The sequence below is a fragment of the Coturnix japonica genome, chromosome 6 (assembly GCF_054131305.1).
Source record: "Coturnix japonica strain WE chromosome 6, WE-NBRP24, whole genome shotgun sequence".
In the NCBI taxonomy this organism is placed as follows: Eukaryota; Metazoa; Chordata; class Aves; order Galliformes; family Phasianidae; genus Coturnix; species Coturnix japonica.
Genome location: NC_140668.1, coordinates 27,996,746 through 28,016,351, shown reverse-complemented (window position 1 = coordinate 28,016,351; position 19,606 = coordinate 27,996,746). Strand labels below are relative to the sequence as shown.

At 39.8% G+C, this 19,606-nt stretch overlaps 1 protein-coding gene across 6 annotated transcripts in view; it reads left to right on the top strand.

Moving 5' to 3' along the window:
* Nucleotides 1–19,606, top strand: part of ADCY7 (adenylate cyclase 7) — a 55,481-nt gene that overhangs the window by 12,841 nt on the left and 23,034 nt on the right. For 4 of the 6 annotated variants that reach the window (XM_085551024.1, XM_015873494.3, XM_015873495.3 and 1 more), the window contains exons 2-5: nucleotides 15,101–15,641; nucleotides 16,324–16,524; nucleotides 18,530–18,691; nucleotides 19,448–19,597. In XM_085551024.1, coding sequence (XP_085407150.1) covers nucleotides 15,471–15,641; nucleotides 16,324–16,524; nucleotides 18,530–18,691; nucleotides 19,448–19,597 — 684 coding nt within the window. In that variant the 5' untranslated portion in view covers nucleotides 15,101–15,470. Of the gene's footprint in view, nucleotides 1–15,100; nucleotides 15,642–16,323; nucleotides 16,525–18,529; nucleotides 18,692–19,447; nucleotides 19,598–19,606 lie in introns of those variants that run through there. The other 2 variants (XM_085551026.1, XM_085551025.1) reach the window with 2 other exon arrangements.

Here is a 19,606-nt window from a genome sequence, read left to right as displayed (position 1 = left end):
CAAGCTTTGGACTGTTGTACTCTTAAAATGTCTTAAGTGTTCATTTATTTTGTCAGCACCTTTGGGTGCTGGTATTAGTTCAGCCCCTTTGGGAGAGAAGAGAGAGTACCTTTCCCTCAAAGGCAGCCAGCAAGAGATCTTGGGAGAGCTGAAAGTTAGAAAATGAGTTTTGAGCTCTTGGCTTCAGCTACAGTGGCCACCCTTCTCATTCATAGGCTGAGAGCTTCAAATGCTTTTGAGAATTTGTGTGTGCACAGGATGGAAAGAAGGGATTGCAGGCAAGAGAAATGCCTCTGGAATTTATTATGCTTTAACCACAGGATGTGGTTGTTAAAATAATGTTCTGGGTTTTCTGGCAATGTTTGGATTTCAGGCCTGCTCTTAAACTGTAGTGGGCACTTTAAGTGAAAGTTAGAAGCAATCAGGATTTTGAGAAGTAGGGAAATGTCTGTGGCACTAATTAAATGGGTGTTTTATGCTTCCATGGGACCTCCCTGATTTACCAGATAAGATCTTGCCAGCAAGCTATCAAGCCTAGGTTTTCTTCACAAGTTTGCTTCTGAGGAACTTCATGCTGTTTAATTAAATGCTTTTCCTGTGTATGGCTGCTTGCTTTCCCTTCGTGTTTCTATTTGGGATGTGAGATCTTTGAATCGTGGATTATCTTTTAAGATGCTACCATTTAGTCAGGTCATAGGGCTACTGTTGAAGTCCATTTTTAGTCAGTTTTCTTGATGTATAAAACTTTGTGGAGAAAAAGAGAAAGGCCAAAACCACGTATTCCTTCCACCAACAATAAGAGATAAACTAGGGATTTTATGGAATTCAGTTACATAGTTTAGTTACATTTTCATTAAAGGTTTTGCCTTTTCTTAGTTTTGAATTGGTTACTTCCTAAATTGTCTTTTCTGTCCCTTTTTATGTCATTATGTTCTCTGTTCTGGTTACAGATGAGTAGTTGAAGCGCATCACTGTATTATCAATGTGGTGTATTTTCTGTCTCCTCTAGTAGATCCCAAAGCTCTCAGCTTTGTTAGTGCCTTTCTCCGAGGTTAGTTTTGGTGTACATCCACATCTCGTCTGCGCTGGTGTATCGCTGTTGCTATGAGCTCTGCCAAGGTACAACCAGCGTCAGTACAAATGTGCTGACAGAAGGACTGTGTGTGTTGGAGCTGTGCTGGGTTCTGGCAAAGAGCTGCCATTGATGCTGGAGAGCTGCAGGAGCCTGCAGGTGTTGTGTGTACTTTGCAGCTTCCTGTAGTAACAGTGTTTTTGTCCTTGCCTTTGCTTATAAAAAACTGCAATTCTAGATGAGAAATAGTTTAAATGTGAACTACTAGTTGCTAAATTCTTAATTACTGAAATTCTTGTGCCAGATAGAGGAACTCTAGTCACTGAAACTTAAAAGCACTCCAGCAGCGCTATGTAACCTTTAAAACTGTTGGAGTAATAAGGATCGTAGCAGAAAATCTTGGAGACCTTCCTAGCAGTACTTCTGGGACGGGCTCTGCGTGTGTCTTATTACTTCAGACTTCCTGCTTTCAGGAAATAGTTCCCATTTAATGAAATATTACTCCCCAGAGAGCAGGAACCAGTCCTTGCATAGAAGTCCTGTTTTCTAGGCATATCCAGAGGGACATCTGTAAGACGTTGGTAGCCACAGAGCTGCAGGGTAACAACAGGTGAAATGAAGGAGGGAGCCGCAGGCTGACCAGGAGCTGCAACCAGTGCAGTTGGGCTGCTCTGTTCTGCTGTTGCTTAGAAAGTTTAAAATTCATTTTATGGGAGAAATCGATACGCTCTTGGCTTTTCTTGTGGTTTTCAACGTCATTTTGAAGATAGTACTGGAGAGGAAGTAGTCCCAGTTTTAACTAGTGCTATTTTGTTCTGACTTTTGTTCCTAAGCATTTATTTCATTTCTCCAATAAGCCGTCTGATACATTGCTGATTAAAGTAAACTGAAAGCTAAGCATCAGCTCAATTTATCTTTCTTTAGACTGTTATATAAGATAGCATGGAAGAGATTTTCTTCCTGCTCAGCCCTACAGTCCAGTCTATGTATTAATTTTAGTTTGCTTCATTTGTGCTTGCTAGAGAATATGAAAAATATTTTAAGTATTTCTGAAAGGCACTGAAGAGTTCTTAATGATGGCCTCTAGTTTTTTGTGGTAGAAAACATCAGCAGTGTTATGAAATGCTGTTTGAAGATTTGCCTGTTAAGATACTACAGTATAGCGTGACATCTTATAACTCAAGTTACATATTTGCTGAAAAAATCTTGTGTGTCCATATTCCAATATCGTACGTTTTGTTGTAGATTTGATAAAAAAGAATCCAAACCTGGACCTGCTAAATGCTATTCTGCTATATTTTGCCTAAAAAGACTACAAGTGAATGGATGTCAGTATTTCAGTTCAAAGGTGGTATGAGAGGTTTGCCGTAAAATTTTCTCATTCTCAGTATAAATGTAATTAATTTGATATGAATTGAGGTATTTCCACAATTGTACAGATGCAGATGAGCATTCAGAGTAGGGCTGGAGCACCACTTCTGTTACACACACTGCCAGGGTGAATTCTTGAGACTCATTTAAGTTAATAAACAAACCAAATAGATAACCAAAAACCTTGCAGTGATTCTTTACAGAAGTGGAGGCGTCAAATGAACCAGTAAGAATGTCTGAGTAAGGATACTGTGAACACTTTAAAAAACAGTATCCAAACCCAGTAATGGGTTGTATTATATTAAAATAAAGAAGCCAAAAGTGTATCCTATAACTGGACCAAGAGGAAAATATGAAGGAGAGTGCCTTGTAGAAGAAGAATTAATCTGAACTGCTACTTTCAGAACTTCTGTATGATTTCTGTAACCACAATGAAATGTGAATTTCCTCAGGTTGGTTGTGCTGGTGAGTGATGAGTGAGCTGATGTCTTGGGTAAAACCAGGAGAAAGAAAGTAATGTGGGAGGTCTGTACTCTGAGGAGGTGTTACATTTGGATAAACTATGATAAGTCTGGGATCCTGTAATACAAAACTAATCTGTCCCTCTCCTTGGAGCTTCTGTTAAGTCACATTTGTTATTTCTTGAAGTTCATGAACTCTCTCTAAAACTGACTGAGAACTGTTTGCATCTCTGTCTTCTTCATACAACAAACTTGTTTGTACTGCAAACCTAAAGCAAGGGAAAAATCATGAAAAAATGAAATAGTAGACAAAATGTTTTGCCAAAGAGTAAAGAGAAGAGGTGTTATTATTGGTATTACAGCTTGGCTGCAGGTTTTTCACCCTGTAACAGTTTTAGCTTGAAAAAGTTGCTTTTCAAAAATGACAACAAAAGCAATAGGAAAAAAACAAAAACCAGAAAACAGCCAAACCAAAATCAAAACCTATTTGTCCTGCAGGTGCACCATTGATCCATCAGCTCAACAGGACACAAGCAACAATTGTTAGGTGTGAAGAGCTGCTGCAGTCAGGGCAGAAAGGTGCGGTGTTTAGATGGTGGAGCTGCTTAAATGTGCCTGGGTCAGAAGGAAGACAGCCTGCACCCATTCTTAGGGCAGTAGGTGCCTGTGGTTAGTGCTGAGCGCGGGGAAGTTTGTCTGTCTTTCTGATCAAGAAAAGGCTCAAAGTACTCAGCCTGCATATCACTTCCTGAAACTTGCTGCTTATCAGCAGAGTGCTGCGTGCTGACAAGCTTCAGCTACAAAAACAGAATAACCTTTTTTCTCTCTGTAGATGTAGAAGTCTTCTCTTGCTTGCTGTCTCTGTTTTCAGTGCTTGTGTTTGCCATGGAACTTGCTGCCCTTGGGCACTGCTCCTGACAGCGCTTCCAGATGAGCAACTTGATGACAATGAAGTCAACCTTACATATAAACCTTTGTCAGAGGCACAGGGGAAAGTCATATTTTCAGGAACATCTTTAAAAAAATAAAATAAAATTGAATTTGGTGAAATTTTGGGAATTTGGCATAGTCCTTAATGTAACCCTCTACTAGCTAACCAGATACATTGCAAATACAAATTACAGCAATGAAGCCCCTTCAGAATACTGAAAATATCAGTGCTCAGTTCTTTCTCTCCTCTTCCAGAGTCTTTGACCTGTGTTCTTTCTGGATGGTTTCAAAGCAGCATCATGGTGTGCATTTCTAAAAGGCATTATGCAATTCTGAAACACCTCAGCTGTTGGATGTTTCCCTCCCTGTCCCACCTGAGTACCAGTAAGCAGCTGCCTGGCTCTGTCCCTGGACAGCACCGACCCATTTCTAAGAAGCACGAGGCATCTGTCTGCTGATGACATAGGAGTCATCCTTAATGCTAGAGAAATATCAGGGTGTGAGTGGAAACTTGCTTGGGCGTTCCAGATTGAACATGTACCTCTAACAAGACATCTGAAGGTTAAAGTCTTTTTTTTATCTGCACGTACATGCACGTGCATACATATGCTTGGTGGATTTCTATCTGGTTTGATAGATCAACTCTGTGAGATGTTTTGCTTTTTAATTTATTTATTTATTTTTTAATTTTTTGGGGGGGGGCGTGTGGGGGGGTGTTATTCGCTTCCCTTTTAGATCCAAGGCTGCCAGCAGCCTTTGTCAGGTTCTTGACCTTCTTAAGAATCATCTCCAGTTTCTACCTGAGTTTTATAAATTCTGGTGTCCATTGATGTGGTTTGCTGGAGCTCACTGCTGTGCAAAAAGTGATCAGATTTGATTACAACTTGTCATCTTTCTTATGACTATAGTGCACATTTAGTCCATTGTGACAGATGTGCTCCCAGGGGCTTTGATGCTGAGTGGAGTTGTGTCCAGATACGTAGAGTGTGCACTTGTGTGTTCACGTGGACAGAGGTGTCTTTACATAAGAACACAAACATTCTAACACATGTATATTGTTATTCTCTCTTATTTTAGGCTAGTGAAGATAAATGCTTTTTTGATAACGCTGTGCTTCAGCCTTTGAGACACAAAACTGTTTTATTTGAATAGAACAGTGTATTGTCATCCTTGACAAAAATCTAACTTTTTCCTGTATTGATTTTTCTAGGCCAAAGTTTCATTGTCTGTGGAGAAACTGATTAGTATTTTTCTTCCTTGAGCTAAGAGGGTAAGAAGTAGAAAAATTCTTAGTGCAGACACTGATCCTCAGAATGTTCTTATTTGCCTTGGTGCAGGCTGGTGTGTGGGGTGTCTTAAAGATGTGGTGTCAGGGATCATGCCCGGCAGGGCTGCATTCATTCTGCTGCAGAAATTTCAGAGTGATCAAAGGGACCACAGCAGAGTGAAGAAGTACTGCTTCTGCTGATTAATTCTTTGGCCTGTAATGGTAAGCAAACAATAATTTTATTTGTTTTTAAGCAGGAGTCTTAGTAAAATTCAGGACAGTAACACCTGCGAGTAACCTGTTGTGCACAGCTCAGCCTTAGGGTTGCAATCTATGAAGTACTTTCTCAGTGGCTACACCCAGCTCTGGGGATCGATGGGATGTTGATCATCAGCACGATAACCTCTGTGGTAGTGGCTTTGTCCTTTGCTGTTTTGGAAAGTTCTTCTGTGAACTTTGTGTCTTACTCCAAGGCAGTAACTGCATAGTTGTGTTTCTTCATGTTTGGTTGGTTGGTTGTGTTTGTTTTTGCTTTCTTTTTTTTTTTAAAGGAAAGTGACTTTTGTCATGTTCTCAAGTTTTACTATTGCTATCAAATTAGTTCAAGTTTCTGGTAGTAACTATTTCTGTTCTAATACCAGATAACTGAACATAGTGTGAGTGGATCTCAAGGGTTAAGCTGCTCCAGGATCGTTTAATTTAAGCATCTGCTTCATTTCAGCTGCTGCCTGTTGAGACACCAGTGTTTCCCATTGTGAGTCAGTGCTTCACATGATGTAGGTTTCCAGTAGCCTGTTGGTGTGGAAAACAGTGGGGTTGGCTGCCAAGTAAAGCTTTGAAAATAAAAGATGGAGGATAAGATGAAACAAGAAGAATGATACTGATCACAGATTTGTGTTCGGCAATTGCAGTATCTCAATAGACAATCAAAGCTGACAGTGCAAACAGTTCTCATGAGGTGTGCAAGTTGTGTGTGGAGCAGTACAACATGGGGAGCTTTGTTCTGCTTCTGTTCTTCCAAAGATCCAAAAGTACCTACGCAGGCATCTGTGGCATGTAGCCTGGGTGAGTGATAAATGTGTACAACTCCTGTACGATTTTGAGGTTTGCATTACTTGAAGTGTGACTAAAAAGACAAGATTTTGTAGGTTTGCATCCTGTTGGTGGTGGTTTATTTCAGAGCGAGTCTGTAAATGGCCTTTTTTAAAACCTAATATTGTATTTTTTCACAGCTTTCTTAAAAGAACAGTTCTGGTTTGGCTGCTGCTCTGCCCTGAGGTAGGGTACAACTGCAGAAGCGGTGCTTCCTGTTTGAAGTATAGGCACATCTCCTTAGTGGTGCTTTCACACTTACCCTCCAAGGGAGGAAACTTCCTCATTGCAAGTGTTAGTTTTAGTTTTGGTTTTGGCTGTTAAGCACAGAAGTGTTGGTGTAACCAATATGGCTATTTGATATTTGAAGACGCTCTTAAAATCCCCATGTAATAAGTAGTTCATAAAAGATGTTTAAAAACACATATTCCATGGAACTTACTGCTTAAGTAGTAGTCATTAAACAAAGAGGATAATATTTGGTGTCTCCTTCCCCCCATTATTATAAATGGCAGGAAGGCTTTGCTTTCTAAAACTTCAAGGGCATTTTATAACTTAATAAAAATATTTGTGCTTTAACAGCGCTCTGCAGAGCATCATTCCGGGTGCTAAGGCAGTTATGTCCTTTCCATTATCCATCCCTCAGCCTCAGGCTGAGCTTTATTCCCAAAGAGAAGCTGCCTGCAGTTCTCTTTGCTTCTGGAGGAATACTAACCCAAAGAATGCTGCACACAAATAAGCAGAAGATCAGATGGGAAGAACAATCTTTGCCTTTGGCAGCAAACATAAGCAATATGATTCTTGTATTATTATTTACTCTTGAATTTTGATACAATTCCTTGAAAAGTGCTTAGTTCTGTAGTAACTTTTGATGACAGAGTGTGTTACAAAAATAGTGCTGATCTATGCTTTGAGCAGCCCTACAGGTGAGTTACCTACTATTCAGTGACATAGTTTAGATATGAATGTCTGTGTTGTTCATTCTTTCAAAAATCTAGAGTCTAGAATAAAGAAAAGCCTGAGAAAGAAAACTTGTTGGGTTCAGGGCATCTGTGCAGCCTCAGCTACGTCTGTGCATTTCTGCTCAGTATGTGGAAGTACTGCAGAGAGAAGAGAGGTTTTCGTCTTTGAGTCTGCTTCTCTTTTTCACTGTCTTTGGTTGAACTGAACCTAAATCTAAACAGCAAGTGGTTTCTTATCATGCTCAGGACAGGTTTTATCTTCCTCCCGCCCACAGTATGCTCCTTATCCCTTGCCATATTATGATTGCACCTGTTCTGTGCAAATATACTATTTACCCTAGAGGTGGGAAACACACATTTATCAGGAACTGTAACACTCCCCCTAAACAACTAAATGAAATGGGGAGGGGGAGGCGATAAGGGTAACGTGGGATGCCTGTTGCAGCCACTGTGATTTATTTATTTTTTTGAACATCTCCTGGCATACCGAGCTGTAATTAGAAGAGTCAGGTTACATCCATGTACTCTGGCTCTGTCACATCAGCAGTCTGTGCTTATTGATTGCCTTAGTGAGACGGAAAAACAGAGGCATATTTAAAACATTGCTATACAAATGAGAGATTCGGTTCTAGATGTCATTCAACTGAGCTTGGGCAGCTTGTCAGCTTTAGCATTTTGCTGTATGCTTAGAATTCTGTATCCTAAATAATAACATCTGAAAGAATCTCTTGTCAGTTTGAATACGTCTCTCAAAGCGATTACTTTTTCTCAGTGCTAATTTCAGTACTGACTGAAATTTACTCTTTGTAATGTATTTCCTCCCTACACTCATAATGAAAAAAATAAATAAATCTGAAAATACCAGGGAGTTCAATTTCTCTAAAAATAATGGGTACTCAGTAGAAAATATCGAGGCTTTCTCACTATGGTACACACTATTTTTGCCTGTAGTCTTCAAGCTAAATATGCTGGGTTTTTTTGTGTTTTTTTCCTCTCAAATGTGTAGAAGTTGCTTAATATTGTTGTTTTTATTACTACAAATAACTGCAAGCTGCTTTTGATAAAGTTGAAATTATACAATGAAAACTCATCTGGACTTCTGAGGACACGGTGTTCAAAGATGCAACTTCTAAATAGATCACTGAGAACCTAGTGTAAGTGGGATATTGACTTTTGTAGTTGTAAGTTCAATTTTAAACCGGGTGAAGTCTGAAAATCTATCAGAGAGATAGGACAGAGTGTCTGGGACTCATGAGGCAATCACGCACCTTGGACTTTGGAAGATACAAAGCACAGCTGAGTTCCTTCTGGTGTGATATGTTGTTTTACACCCTAGTGTTGGCTGCTTATGAAAATCAGCCATTATAAAAGGACTTTTTCTTTCCTGCTGAGATGGAAATAGAAGTTAATTATAAGGCCTAATACATTTGTTGGCTGAACTGTCATAGCGCAGTAAACCATCTTGGAACAGTAGTAAACCCTGCCATCTAATTCAGTTGCGCTGCTCTGGCTGTATGGATTCTTTTTCCTTCTTTACTGGCTTATCTTATCCTCAAAGCAGATCCTGTAACCATCATGGTATTTAGACATGAACACCACCACCCCACCCCAGATCCAGAGGTGATGTTATCGATGTCCTTTTCTTGGGCTGCAGACCCACGGGAAGGGGTGAGTCAGTTCCCAAGCCCTCCTACATGTGGTTTGCCTGGTGCCTTTCCAAATGCTAGGCCAGCTCCGAGCTCCACAGCCACCTTTGCTCCAGTACCATGGCAGAGGTGTGATCACCAAGGCTGTTTGGTGGCCAGCCCAGCAGCTGGGGAGGTTTTGTGTCTCAGGAGAGGGGCTTGTGTGGCAGACCTTCTCCTGGGGCTCTGAGCCACCTGTGTGACTCAGGTTAGGGAAAATATATCCTCTGACGTTATACACCTTCTGCTAGTTACTGGAAAATCATTTTCAAATCACTACTCTTGATCTGATTTTAAAGACTATTGTAGAATGAACAGCACAAGAAGCAGCAATCTATTCAGAAAAGAATGTGAAAAGAGAAGGTTTAAGTTTTAACCTTTCTCTGCAGGGTGTTTGCTCCAATTGTTGTTACAGTTCTAGAAATTAAAGTGCATAGTCTAGGTGATTTAATGTCTCATTTTCACCTTTGTTCTGTTTCATTAATAATGACCATTTGGATGTGTGGTGGGAGTACATTTACCTCCTGATTTTTTTTTCCAATTGCCAGTCTGGTTTGAATTTAAATTGAGTTTTGAATGATGAGTGGAAAATAGAAGGTTAATCTCAATATGATTTTTTTTTCTGTATACCAGAAAGAATCTCTTCAGAAATTAAACATAAATAAGAAAGGTGGAATGTTGTATGAAAAAACTTCAAAATGTAAAAATGATTTGCCTTTGTAGAGAGAACAACCTGCACAGGTGATGAATTACTGCTGATAGCAGGCAAGTCATTGAAAACATCAGTTCTCTTTTTAATGTCCTTCTAGCAGTAGAAAAGGCCAAGAGGGCTGCAGACTAGCACTTGGAGTATCTTCTGAAAGGAAGTCATCTGTAACGTGAACGGTATTTCCTGTGGTGGCTGCTATGAAGTACTCAAAGTCCAAAAGGATTACAAACCTTTGTTTCCCAATCTAAATGAGTTGTGCAGCCCACCAGACTGTAGATTGTTTTTGTCTGAGGTTCGTAACTCATCTAGCAATACTTTTCCAATAATTCCATTTGGTGTTTAGAGATTCCCAGTTCCCTTGTAATATCTGCTAATGGGTAATTGTGGTCAGCAATCACTCTTGTCACGGAAGTTGCTGAAGTCATTTCAGAAACACTGTTGACATTTGTGTGAAACAAAAGATGAAATGAAAATCAAAAGTGTATCATCCTTCTTTGATACCATAGTAGTTAAAAATAGAAAAACTGGTTCTGCTTGCTTTTGTGCTGTGGTTATGGACAGGAATCAGGCAGTAGATATCATTTTACTTGGTCGTTGCTATTAGGGATTGTCTTTAATGTTTCATTGATGGGATTGCTTTTTAGTGAACAGCGAGATCTGTGTTTTTGGCAAATGAACAGCTAAGTGGAAAAATAAGTACTTTTAAAACTATTGAGGCAGTTACTGAGAATGTGTTTGTGACTACGTTGGTAATTTCCAAATGGAAAGCAGAACTGCTGCATGCTCAGATCCTGCTTGGAAAGACATCAACTTGGTCAGCAGCTGTAGGAGTAATACTTGTGAGGAAAAGGGAGAAAGGATGCAATTCCTGACCATTTGCATCATAGTCGTGAATGGGAGACTGAGCAGGAGGATACAGCTTTGCCAGATCCACTCTGCAGTTTGAGATGAAGCTAGCACCTGAAAATGGGTTGTGCTCATCATGAGAATAGAAGAGTGCCATACCGAGAGCTGTTCTGTTATCAGTCTGATTTTTGTATCAGATAGTGTGTCATTCTGTCTGTTGCTCTGCCTTGCATTGTCAACAAGGAAGAATGCTATTTGTGCCACAGTTCAAGAGGAAAGCCTCAGTGATGAGAGGCTCTCTGCTGTGCTCCCTCAATGCCTGAGATCTCCTCCTGTGTCTCCCTGCATGCCCTGCTCTGGCACTGATCCTTGCAGGCAGCTGCTGGAAAGGAAGCTGCCAAAGTGACCCCATCCGTCTGGGCTGATGTGTGACCCTGCACCATGTTACAAATAAAGAAGGAAATAGAAAAGGTCTGGAGCAATGTTGCTGAAGCAAACACTTCTGTGTATCATGGGGAAAAACTGGTGAGCCTCTGCCACTTCCTCAAGGAGTAGATGGGAAGTAGAGTGAATGGCCAGGAGATGGATGCAAGTAGAAAATCATCCCTAAGCAGGCAGGGGGAACTAGGGGCTTTCTGAAAGTAAGGTGTTTGTCCAGGCAGCAGGAGAGACTGTGAGAGGTGAAACAAAGAGCTGTTAAACAGACATTGCTATCTCATGCTTGTGGAGAGATGTGAGACCCAGGGGCAAGACCCCTCAGTTATTGCCAGGACAAAGGCTCAACTGAACTTTTGATCTCAGTATATTTTGAGAAGCATCTAGAGAGCCTTGTGACATTTACCCATTTAGTATTGTTTCAGAGAAATTGAAGTGTGGGTGCCAGAAGCTTTCAATGGCCTGTGACTTTGATGTGATCCTGTTTCAAGTCAACAGGGAAAAAGAAGACGACTTGATTTCTACTCACTGTTCAGTGCATGTTTGTCTGCACTGGATGCAGAATGCACATACAGTGTGGAATACACCACTGGGAGGCAGAAATCATCTCTGTCTCCCAGTTACATTAATTACAGATGCTCACCTGGAATGAAATTCAAGGCACTAACAAAATAATTTAGGTGGTTGTCAGCTATTAGAATGGCAAGTAGAGCACTGATGCACTTTGGAAAGCAGCAGTAGCCTATTTGGAAAATAAGGTGGGAAAAATGGTTTGTTTAGTACGTAGCTCTATTGTGAACATTTATCTGCAAGCAAATGGCTGGAGGAGTCTGTTCCCTGGTGAAATGGTGCATGCTGTGCAGGACAAGGCTGGAGATGGCAAGTGGGGTAAGTTCTTGCATCTGTAGGAGCAATGGAGTTTGGTCACCTTCTCTGTGCTGTGTGAGGTTCCTGATTAATTTTCCTTGTGATCGGACTTGCTTTTTTGTAATCACTTATCTTAGGCAAGCTGCAAAAGCAGTTTTCTTTGGATTTTTGTAATATTACTTGCGAATGTAGCCCTTGTGTTTCTGTTGTTTTTGTTTTGTTTCAAGCTCTTGGTCTCTCTAGGTTCTGTAGCACAGTTTTGCCTATTCTGAGACTGCTGAATCCTGGCCCATTCCTAAGAAAATGTTTTGTATTGACACAAAGCGCTGCAGGCAGCCTGACTAGTGCTGGAGAACAAAAGAGCTCCAGTCCAAGCCTGGTAGCTTCCACAATCTTATAACAGAATCCCATGGCTTTGTCAGCAGGAGACTGGGGAGTTTAGCGATACCTGATGGTTGTTTTAAGTGGAAATCAAAGCACAGAGCCTTCAGAAATCATCAGATCTGCAGTAGGCATGGTCTGCTTTTCCCTGGTGAGCCAGAGGTGGCTGTGCACCAGTGAGAGAGAAATCCTGCCCACTACTTATCTGAATTTCTGTTGCTGAATATGAATGCAGCTTTGTTTCTATTGTCTTGAACCAGAATGGATATACGGGGTGGTTCTGATTCAGGTTCTGGAAGGTACCTTACTGCGGTGGGACTTGTGTTGTTATTTTTCTTTGTTTGTTTGTTTTTCTTGTCTTGTTTTGCCTATCGCATCTAGTGTTCTTGCATGTTGGTTGGGAACATGTATTCATCTGAGCAGGTGTTTGTCACATTAACAGGCATGCAGGTGTCTGGAGCTCACCTGGATCTGGCTGAATGTTGTGTATTTCTTCTGTAGACATTCTTGTCAGTTCTCGGTGCAGTTTCCAATCCATGCACTTTGGGTTATTTTTTATGCACATGAACAAAATAATCGTGTTGACAGTGTTCATGTTGAACAGAAGGGAAGACTCCCAAAGAAAGGATGCTTTTTCTTGTTAAGGTGATGAGCTCTGGGTCTGGTCCCTGCTTGGCTTCCTGTGTTTGCTGCTGGTACTTCAGGAAGTGCTGTTGGGTTCTGTGGTCTGTCACCATTTCTGGGTTGCTCCTCTCTTGTGGTGTGAGAACACCAAATCTCCAAGAAACTGACCTAAAAAAGTAAAACTGAGGAACAGTGCTCATGTGATCCTTAAATACTTAAACAGGTGTGCCTTCCATTGGTGATTCTGTGTTGTTATTTGCAAGACAGAGAATTCTTAGGATTTGTTTTTCCTCCAAGTCTGTCTTCCTTGTTTTAAGATGGGTTTTGGAAAGAATTCAGAGGAAAGGCACCTAAAGTGGGGACTTCCAGCTAGGACTGTTAGTTTCTTGAACGGAAGATTTGTTTTTTAATTAATTCTTTCCAGTAATTTAACTTAATATCAGCAACGTTTGTTTATGTGTTTTAAATCAAGTCATACAGTGCAGACAGTTTTGGAGCTGCAAGTAGCTTATGTCTTGTAATGGGGGAAATTTGAAGTTTCAAGGTACTTAACTTGAGTTGGAGGAGTAAAAGTTGCTGCATGGTTCTTTGTCAGCAGTGTTCTGGTAGTGGCAGTGGACATGGTGCAAACGGAATCAAGTCTACAATTGAATCATCTTCAGGTTTTTGTAGTGCATTACAGATTTCTGTTAAACCAGTGAAATATTGCTCTGGGATTTATTTTTTTTTTACTTAATGGAGATTTTGAGAAAAAAATGCTCTGACACAGGCCTTGTTCATAATTACGTGCATGGCAATGAGTATTTGAGAAGGAATAAATGAATTGATAAGCTAGCACTTTGTATTATTAAAAGCAATTAAGCCATTGACAAGACATGCCTCTGACTTTGTGTCTTGTAAAACTCCTTAATATTCAGAGAGAGCTCCAAGTTAATATTTAACATCTTTCTCATCTTTTAAACTAATGCTAGAACTAATTAGACAACTGAACTGTAGAATGGATTGTCCCTGGTGCTGTGTTTTCAAGGACATGGTCAGAAGAATAAATTACAGAATGAAAACTGTGAATTCATTTATCCTGGATTTCAGAGTCAGCAGCCCAAGACAGGATTGTATGTGCCTCATAATTGTGAATGTATGACTATGTAGCAATTAATAGTTATTATAGTTATAAGAGCTGATAACGTATGCACCAGAATTATTTTTTCAGTTGAGCTATGGGAGACTATTTTCTTACAAAGGAAAGCTCAGTAGTAACAAGTACAGGTGAGATGTCAGGTGTGCCATTAAAATCTATTGAAGAGTTTCTTCCAATTTATTTCATTTTTGAATATGTCCATTAAGTTACTCTGGTACAGACTTGTTAGCAGGGTCTGTTGTGATAGGACAAGGGGGAAAGGTGGTGAGGCACTGGCACAGGTTGCCCAGAAAGGCAGTGGCTGCCCTGTCCCTGCAGACACTGGAGCTCTGGATGTCCCTGTGCATTGCAGGGGTGTTGGACTGGATGGTCTTTAAGGGTCCCTTCCAGCCCAAACGATTCCATGGTTCTGTGATCAATGAAAGTAGTGCAATACACTCTTTCATTTTTTATAATTAATGCAAGTTTATGATGTACTGTGAGCAAGAGGTTAATTTTTCATTTTTATGTAGAAATTTGCTTTTTTTGTGTGTCCAGTCTCAGTATGATATGTCTGTTTGCTCCTTCTTGGTTGTTAGTAGAAGAGTGGCACATTAATGTTTGGCTGTGTTTACATAGACTAAGTCATTCAGTGTGCTTTCTGAAACTATTTTTCCTTAATACCGCTCCTGATTGCAGTGTGAATGCAGTGTGAACACGTGTGGCTAAACGTTTTGTCTTTTGACAGTAACTGGCTGGAATTTGGCTTTCCTTTTAGCTGGTTCTTTCTCCCCAGATAAATAGGCACCATGGTGACGGCCGTCAAGTGACAAAGAAGCTGCGGTCCTGTTATCAAGTTCTAATAAAACTTCTCCTGAAAGCCTGTTTTTCATGCTTCCTCCCATCCCATCCCCCCATTCTTTTGTTTTGCTTCAAGTCTTTTGGCACTGAGCAAGTTATATTCGTGGATCTATTTGGAAAGCAGTGGTCATTAGTAATTAACAATACGGTTTGTTCCTTAATGTTCATTGCTAGTAGAGTACACCGATTACTGCAGAAACACTGTTAACTGGAGATGAATGCAATGTGTGCTGCTTGATGTTAAGTGCCTTTTTTTTAATATAGTTGAGTGAATTTTGGCTTGGATGGAATTGTATCATTCTCTCATTTTCCTTCTTTTTAATCAGAACAATGTGAAAGGAGGTGCTTTTCTCTTTTCTTGGGGAACGCCGTGTCCATTCAACCAAAGTCAATTAATTTAATTGTATCTTCTCTCTGCAGAGTACATCCCAGGAAGTAAAATTCAAGTGTGCTGAAAGAAGTCCTGCAAAATAAGCACTGGGGAAAAAAGCAGAAAGAAAAAAAAAAAAAGCCATAAAAAGATTCTAGCAGCACAAATATGCATTGATTTAGAGATTCATGCATGAAACTCCTGGTTTTGGAGAGACTAACTGTCCTGCTTTTGCAAGCATTGGAAATCTGAAGTTCATGCTCATGAGAAGTCAAACCGGAGGGCCCGGGTTACTCAGTGCAGCTACAGATTGCGAAGGTGACAGTGACAAGTCAAACGTTACCTGTGAAGTGGGAGATCCAGCTGTGTCCTTCTGTGTGCACTGGCAGCTGAGAGAAATAGCGGCCAGCCTGGGATAAAATGCCAGCTAGGGGTAAATATTTCTTCAGTGAAAGCGATGACTGCAGGATCACAGACCCTCTCTATGAGAAGTACCGTTATACGAGCCAGCAGCTTCCACTCCTGCTACTGCTGCTCTTCATTGCAATCATCTTCTGGACTACACTAATCATAATCTTTTTTGTCAAAGATGTGAGTATTGAGCGGTATTCATTCAGCAAAGTGCAGGGATACTGTAGGCTTAGGAAAGGTGCTGCTTAAAGAAATTTGTGGCTGGGTAGCATATTATGACTGTTTTTTTGAAAGAAAACACAGAAACTTCAAAAAGGAGTAAAAGAGTGATGAGGAAGCTGTTACAGTCCTTTATTGCCTTCTAACACTGCTTTCCAATTGCAGTGCTGCATGGGAGTGTGTCTTTAGGTTAACTGCTGAAGAGATTTAATCGTACCAATTGTACTTGTAAACAGTTTAGCTTTTATTCTTTTAAAACAGGAGAGTAGCATCGTTATTCATGTGTTGTAAGTAAAACTTGGAAAAGCGCTGTTGCACCACTTTTAGCAAAGCTTGAATTCTTTAAATTCATTCACCAGGATTATGACTTATCTTAAAAGACAACAACAAAGAGAGTAGTTTGGGAAATGAAAGTGGTGAAGCTGGGTAGACTGGATATCTTCAGAATTATTTATTATCTCTGAATGTATCAATACCAGAAAGTGTTAGAGCTGCTGCAGCCAGACTGCTTAGCATTTAAAGTATGCTAACCTGAGTTCTGCTCTCAGCTGTTTCCAGGAGGGTACAGATGAGTTTTCCATTTATTTCTTTTTTCTAAAGGAGAATGTTGGAGCAAACATAATGCTTTCTTTTGCTTTTTCAGGAAGCACGTATTCATCTTGCCTTCATTATTGCAGTATGTGCTGTTCTTGTCATATTTTCAGTCATGTACTTACTTTTATGTATCGAATCCTTATTTCGGAGATGGCTAACGTTATTTGGAGTTACAATTTGGATTTGCTTCTTAACGATAGGTTACATTCCTCTTCTTGAACGAGAAGATTATTTTTCAGCATGGGAACAGGTATGTATTTCCCAGTGATTCAAGTATTTACCATAAAACCTGTGGTCACTATGTGTGAATCTGGTTGCACACTTCATTTTTTTCTGAACACTATGACAGCATAAAACTAGTTTTCTGAGATTCAGCGTACTTTCCTGGCTTACTTCATACTGTGGTCAGCTTTTGTTTGTTTTCTGACTGAGAAAATACAGTTCAGCTAAGAAGACTCGATAATTGCACGCTTCTGTTTAGGAATTGCATCTTTTAAGTTGAAATTTTATTTCTGTGTAAGTGGGTTAAAAATTAATGTTTGCGAGTTCATTTTTAAGAGAATTTTGCATTAATAATGCTGGCTTTTATTAATTTCTGTGTGTCAGAGTGGTGTTCAAGAAATGTGTAAAGGACTCTGGAACTGGGTGTGCCCTAGAGAGCATGTTTTCACATCAGTGGGAGAGGTGAACAATAAGAATTAATGACACGTCCTGGCATAGCTGGGTGCGGTTCAAGTTCATTACTTGGTATCTCTGATCAGAAGACGGGAGATTTTGTGATGCCAAAAATACCATAATCTGTAGGAAACTCCTCCTAAATTCTCATAATATAAACAGAAGAATTTTCAGTAAAATAAAAATGACTTTTTATCTTGTTTTACTGACTCTTCCCCTTCCCCTCTTTATTTCAGATAAAGAAAGATATAAATTATGAGTTAAACAACACATATCTGATTGTATTATGGCCTGGATCCAGCCACCAGTATTTACAGTTGCTATTCAGTATTTTTTGATTTAAGAAAGAAGATATAACCATTAGAAAAACAAAACAAAACAAAATCTAGTTCTTAATTATAGGTACAAATGTGTAATAAAGCAAGATTTGGTTATTTTGCTTTCAGTGCTGCAACACAGTGGCTTGTAACATTGTCACTTGGTAATAATGGTGATATAAAGACAAAAATAGAAGGTTAGATTAGAAAGAAGAAGTAAATAGGTAAATTCCAAATTTTTACTGTAAGTTCTTCATTTATCACAGACTGAAGCTACTGTTTAAATGAAGCTTAACCTCTGCTTGTCTGTGCTTAAAAAAATATTGCACAACATTCAGAACGGTCTGATGAGGGTTGTATGTATGGCAGAGGAGGTTTTGGTACAAATGAAATAGTAAAGATGAACATTTAAAAGGTTACGCCTGTTGGATGAAACCTTATATTTGTTTGTCTGCTTGTTACGTTCTGTCTCAGCAAAGAAACGTGTGCTGATAAGCATTTCACTGTAGTCTGAGCCTTGAAACTTCCTTGAAGGAAGCTGCTGTCTGGAACAACGTGAGCTGAGCTGCAATGGGGAGACAGAGCTGAGCCAGAAACACTGCCCTATATTTTTCTGATTGACGTTGTTACTTTGCATATATATATATATATGGACGTGGTTATAACAGATCTATAAATATGGGTATAACTTCTGTAGATGTTCCTTCTTAACCCTAGCAGTGCAGCAGAACATTGTGCATTTTGTAAGATCTCTGCTGTTAAATACACAGTTAGCAGCAATAGTGGTTATTTTCTTATGTCAGCATTGAGAACTATTATTTGGGCTTCTGGTTTTGTCAAATATGAAGTAAATAAACAAGTAATGAAGTGCTTTTAAGATTAAAATACTAACTTGGAGAAGGTGAGAAATTCCATTCTGTTCAGCTTTGCTATCCTTGCAGCGCACTGTTCTTGATATATCAGGTGTATCTTCAGCTGTAATGGATGAGCTAAGAGTGAAGGGCAAGGACAACTGAAAAAATTAAGTGATATGTTGTGTTAATTGTTCAGTCTTTAAATCTGTATCTACCAATTCCCTCAAAGCTTTTAGGTCTACTTCTTTCCTGATGTTTTTAACTCTACTTTAGAAATGTCAGTATTTCATTGTTCAGATTGAAAATAATAAGAATGCTGCTGCTCTCCTTCTTTAGTGAGTTTTGTTAAACACATAGTAATGTGTGTGTGTGATTAACTGTTCTGTTTTTTTTTTCTCCTTTTCCGTAGGTGCCATTTTTTCTGTTCATAATCTTCACAGTTTATACCATGCTACCCTTTGGGATGAGAGACGCAATCATAATTAGTGTTCTTTCTGCTCTCTCCCATATTATTGTGCTAAGTGTGTTATCCAAGGATCCTCATGCAAATAAAAGATCCATTGTGTTTCAGGTAAGGAAGAGCTACTTTAAGTCATTAAATATCCTAGTCATGTTACCATTTGATATTGGCATAACTATCCTGTTCAGATTACGTTCCAAACTTCCACAAAGTTCAAGGATTTGGATCATGAGCCCATATCTGTATTTAGTTTCATTTATAAGACATTTTGATTTTCTGATGTAAGTGCAAGAAGCAGAATTTCTTAACTGTTACTCATCATAAGACAAACTTCACCACAGTCTTTCTTCCCAATCTGTGCTGTTCAGATGGGTTCTATCTTCATCTGACACTGCCTGCTGGGTGGATCAAAAGGGCCACTGCTGCCCCAGGGAGTCAGCAGGGCCTGGGGGTGCTACAGGAACCTCTCAGGGTTCCTGGCCCTTATTTATAGGGCGTGTTCAAAGCATCACCCTGCTTCTTCAGTGCAGATATTTGTCAGACTGCACACAGCATGCTGATGCATGGTTTTGTGGACTGTATTCTCCCAGAGTCAATCACTGGTGTCTGCAAATAAAAGTGTTAAGTGATACAGCAGAGTTGTTTCATCGTACTAGCATACATTCCCACAGGAGTGCCCGTTGCTGCATAAGTTGGCTTCTGTTGTCCAGGTACATCCTGGCCAATGGAAATACTGTCATTTGGTGTGTAACAGGGTAAAGGGAAAGTTGAACAGTGCCTGGGATCGATTACTTTTAAGGAACTAGTGAGCATACTGGTGAAATATCAATGACTGTTCTGCAGTAGGTAAATATTTTTCTTGTGCAGGTACTTGCCAATGCTGTCATTTTCCTTTGTGGTAACCTGATGGGTGCATTTCACAAACGCCAAATGCAGGTTGCTTCGTGGGATTTGTATAGATACACATTAAAGTGCATTCAGGTCCGAATGAAACTGAAGATTGAGAAGAGGCAACAAGTGAGTGAA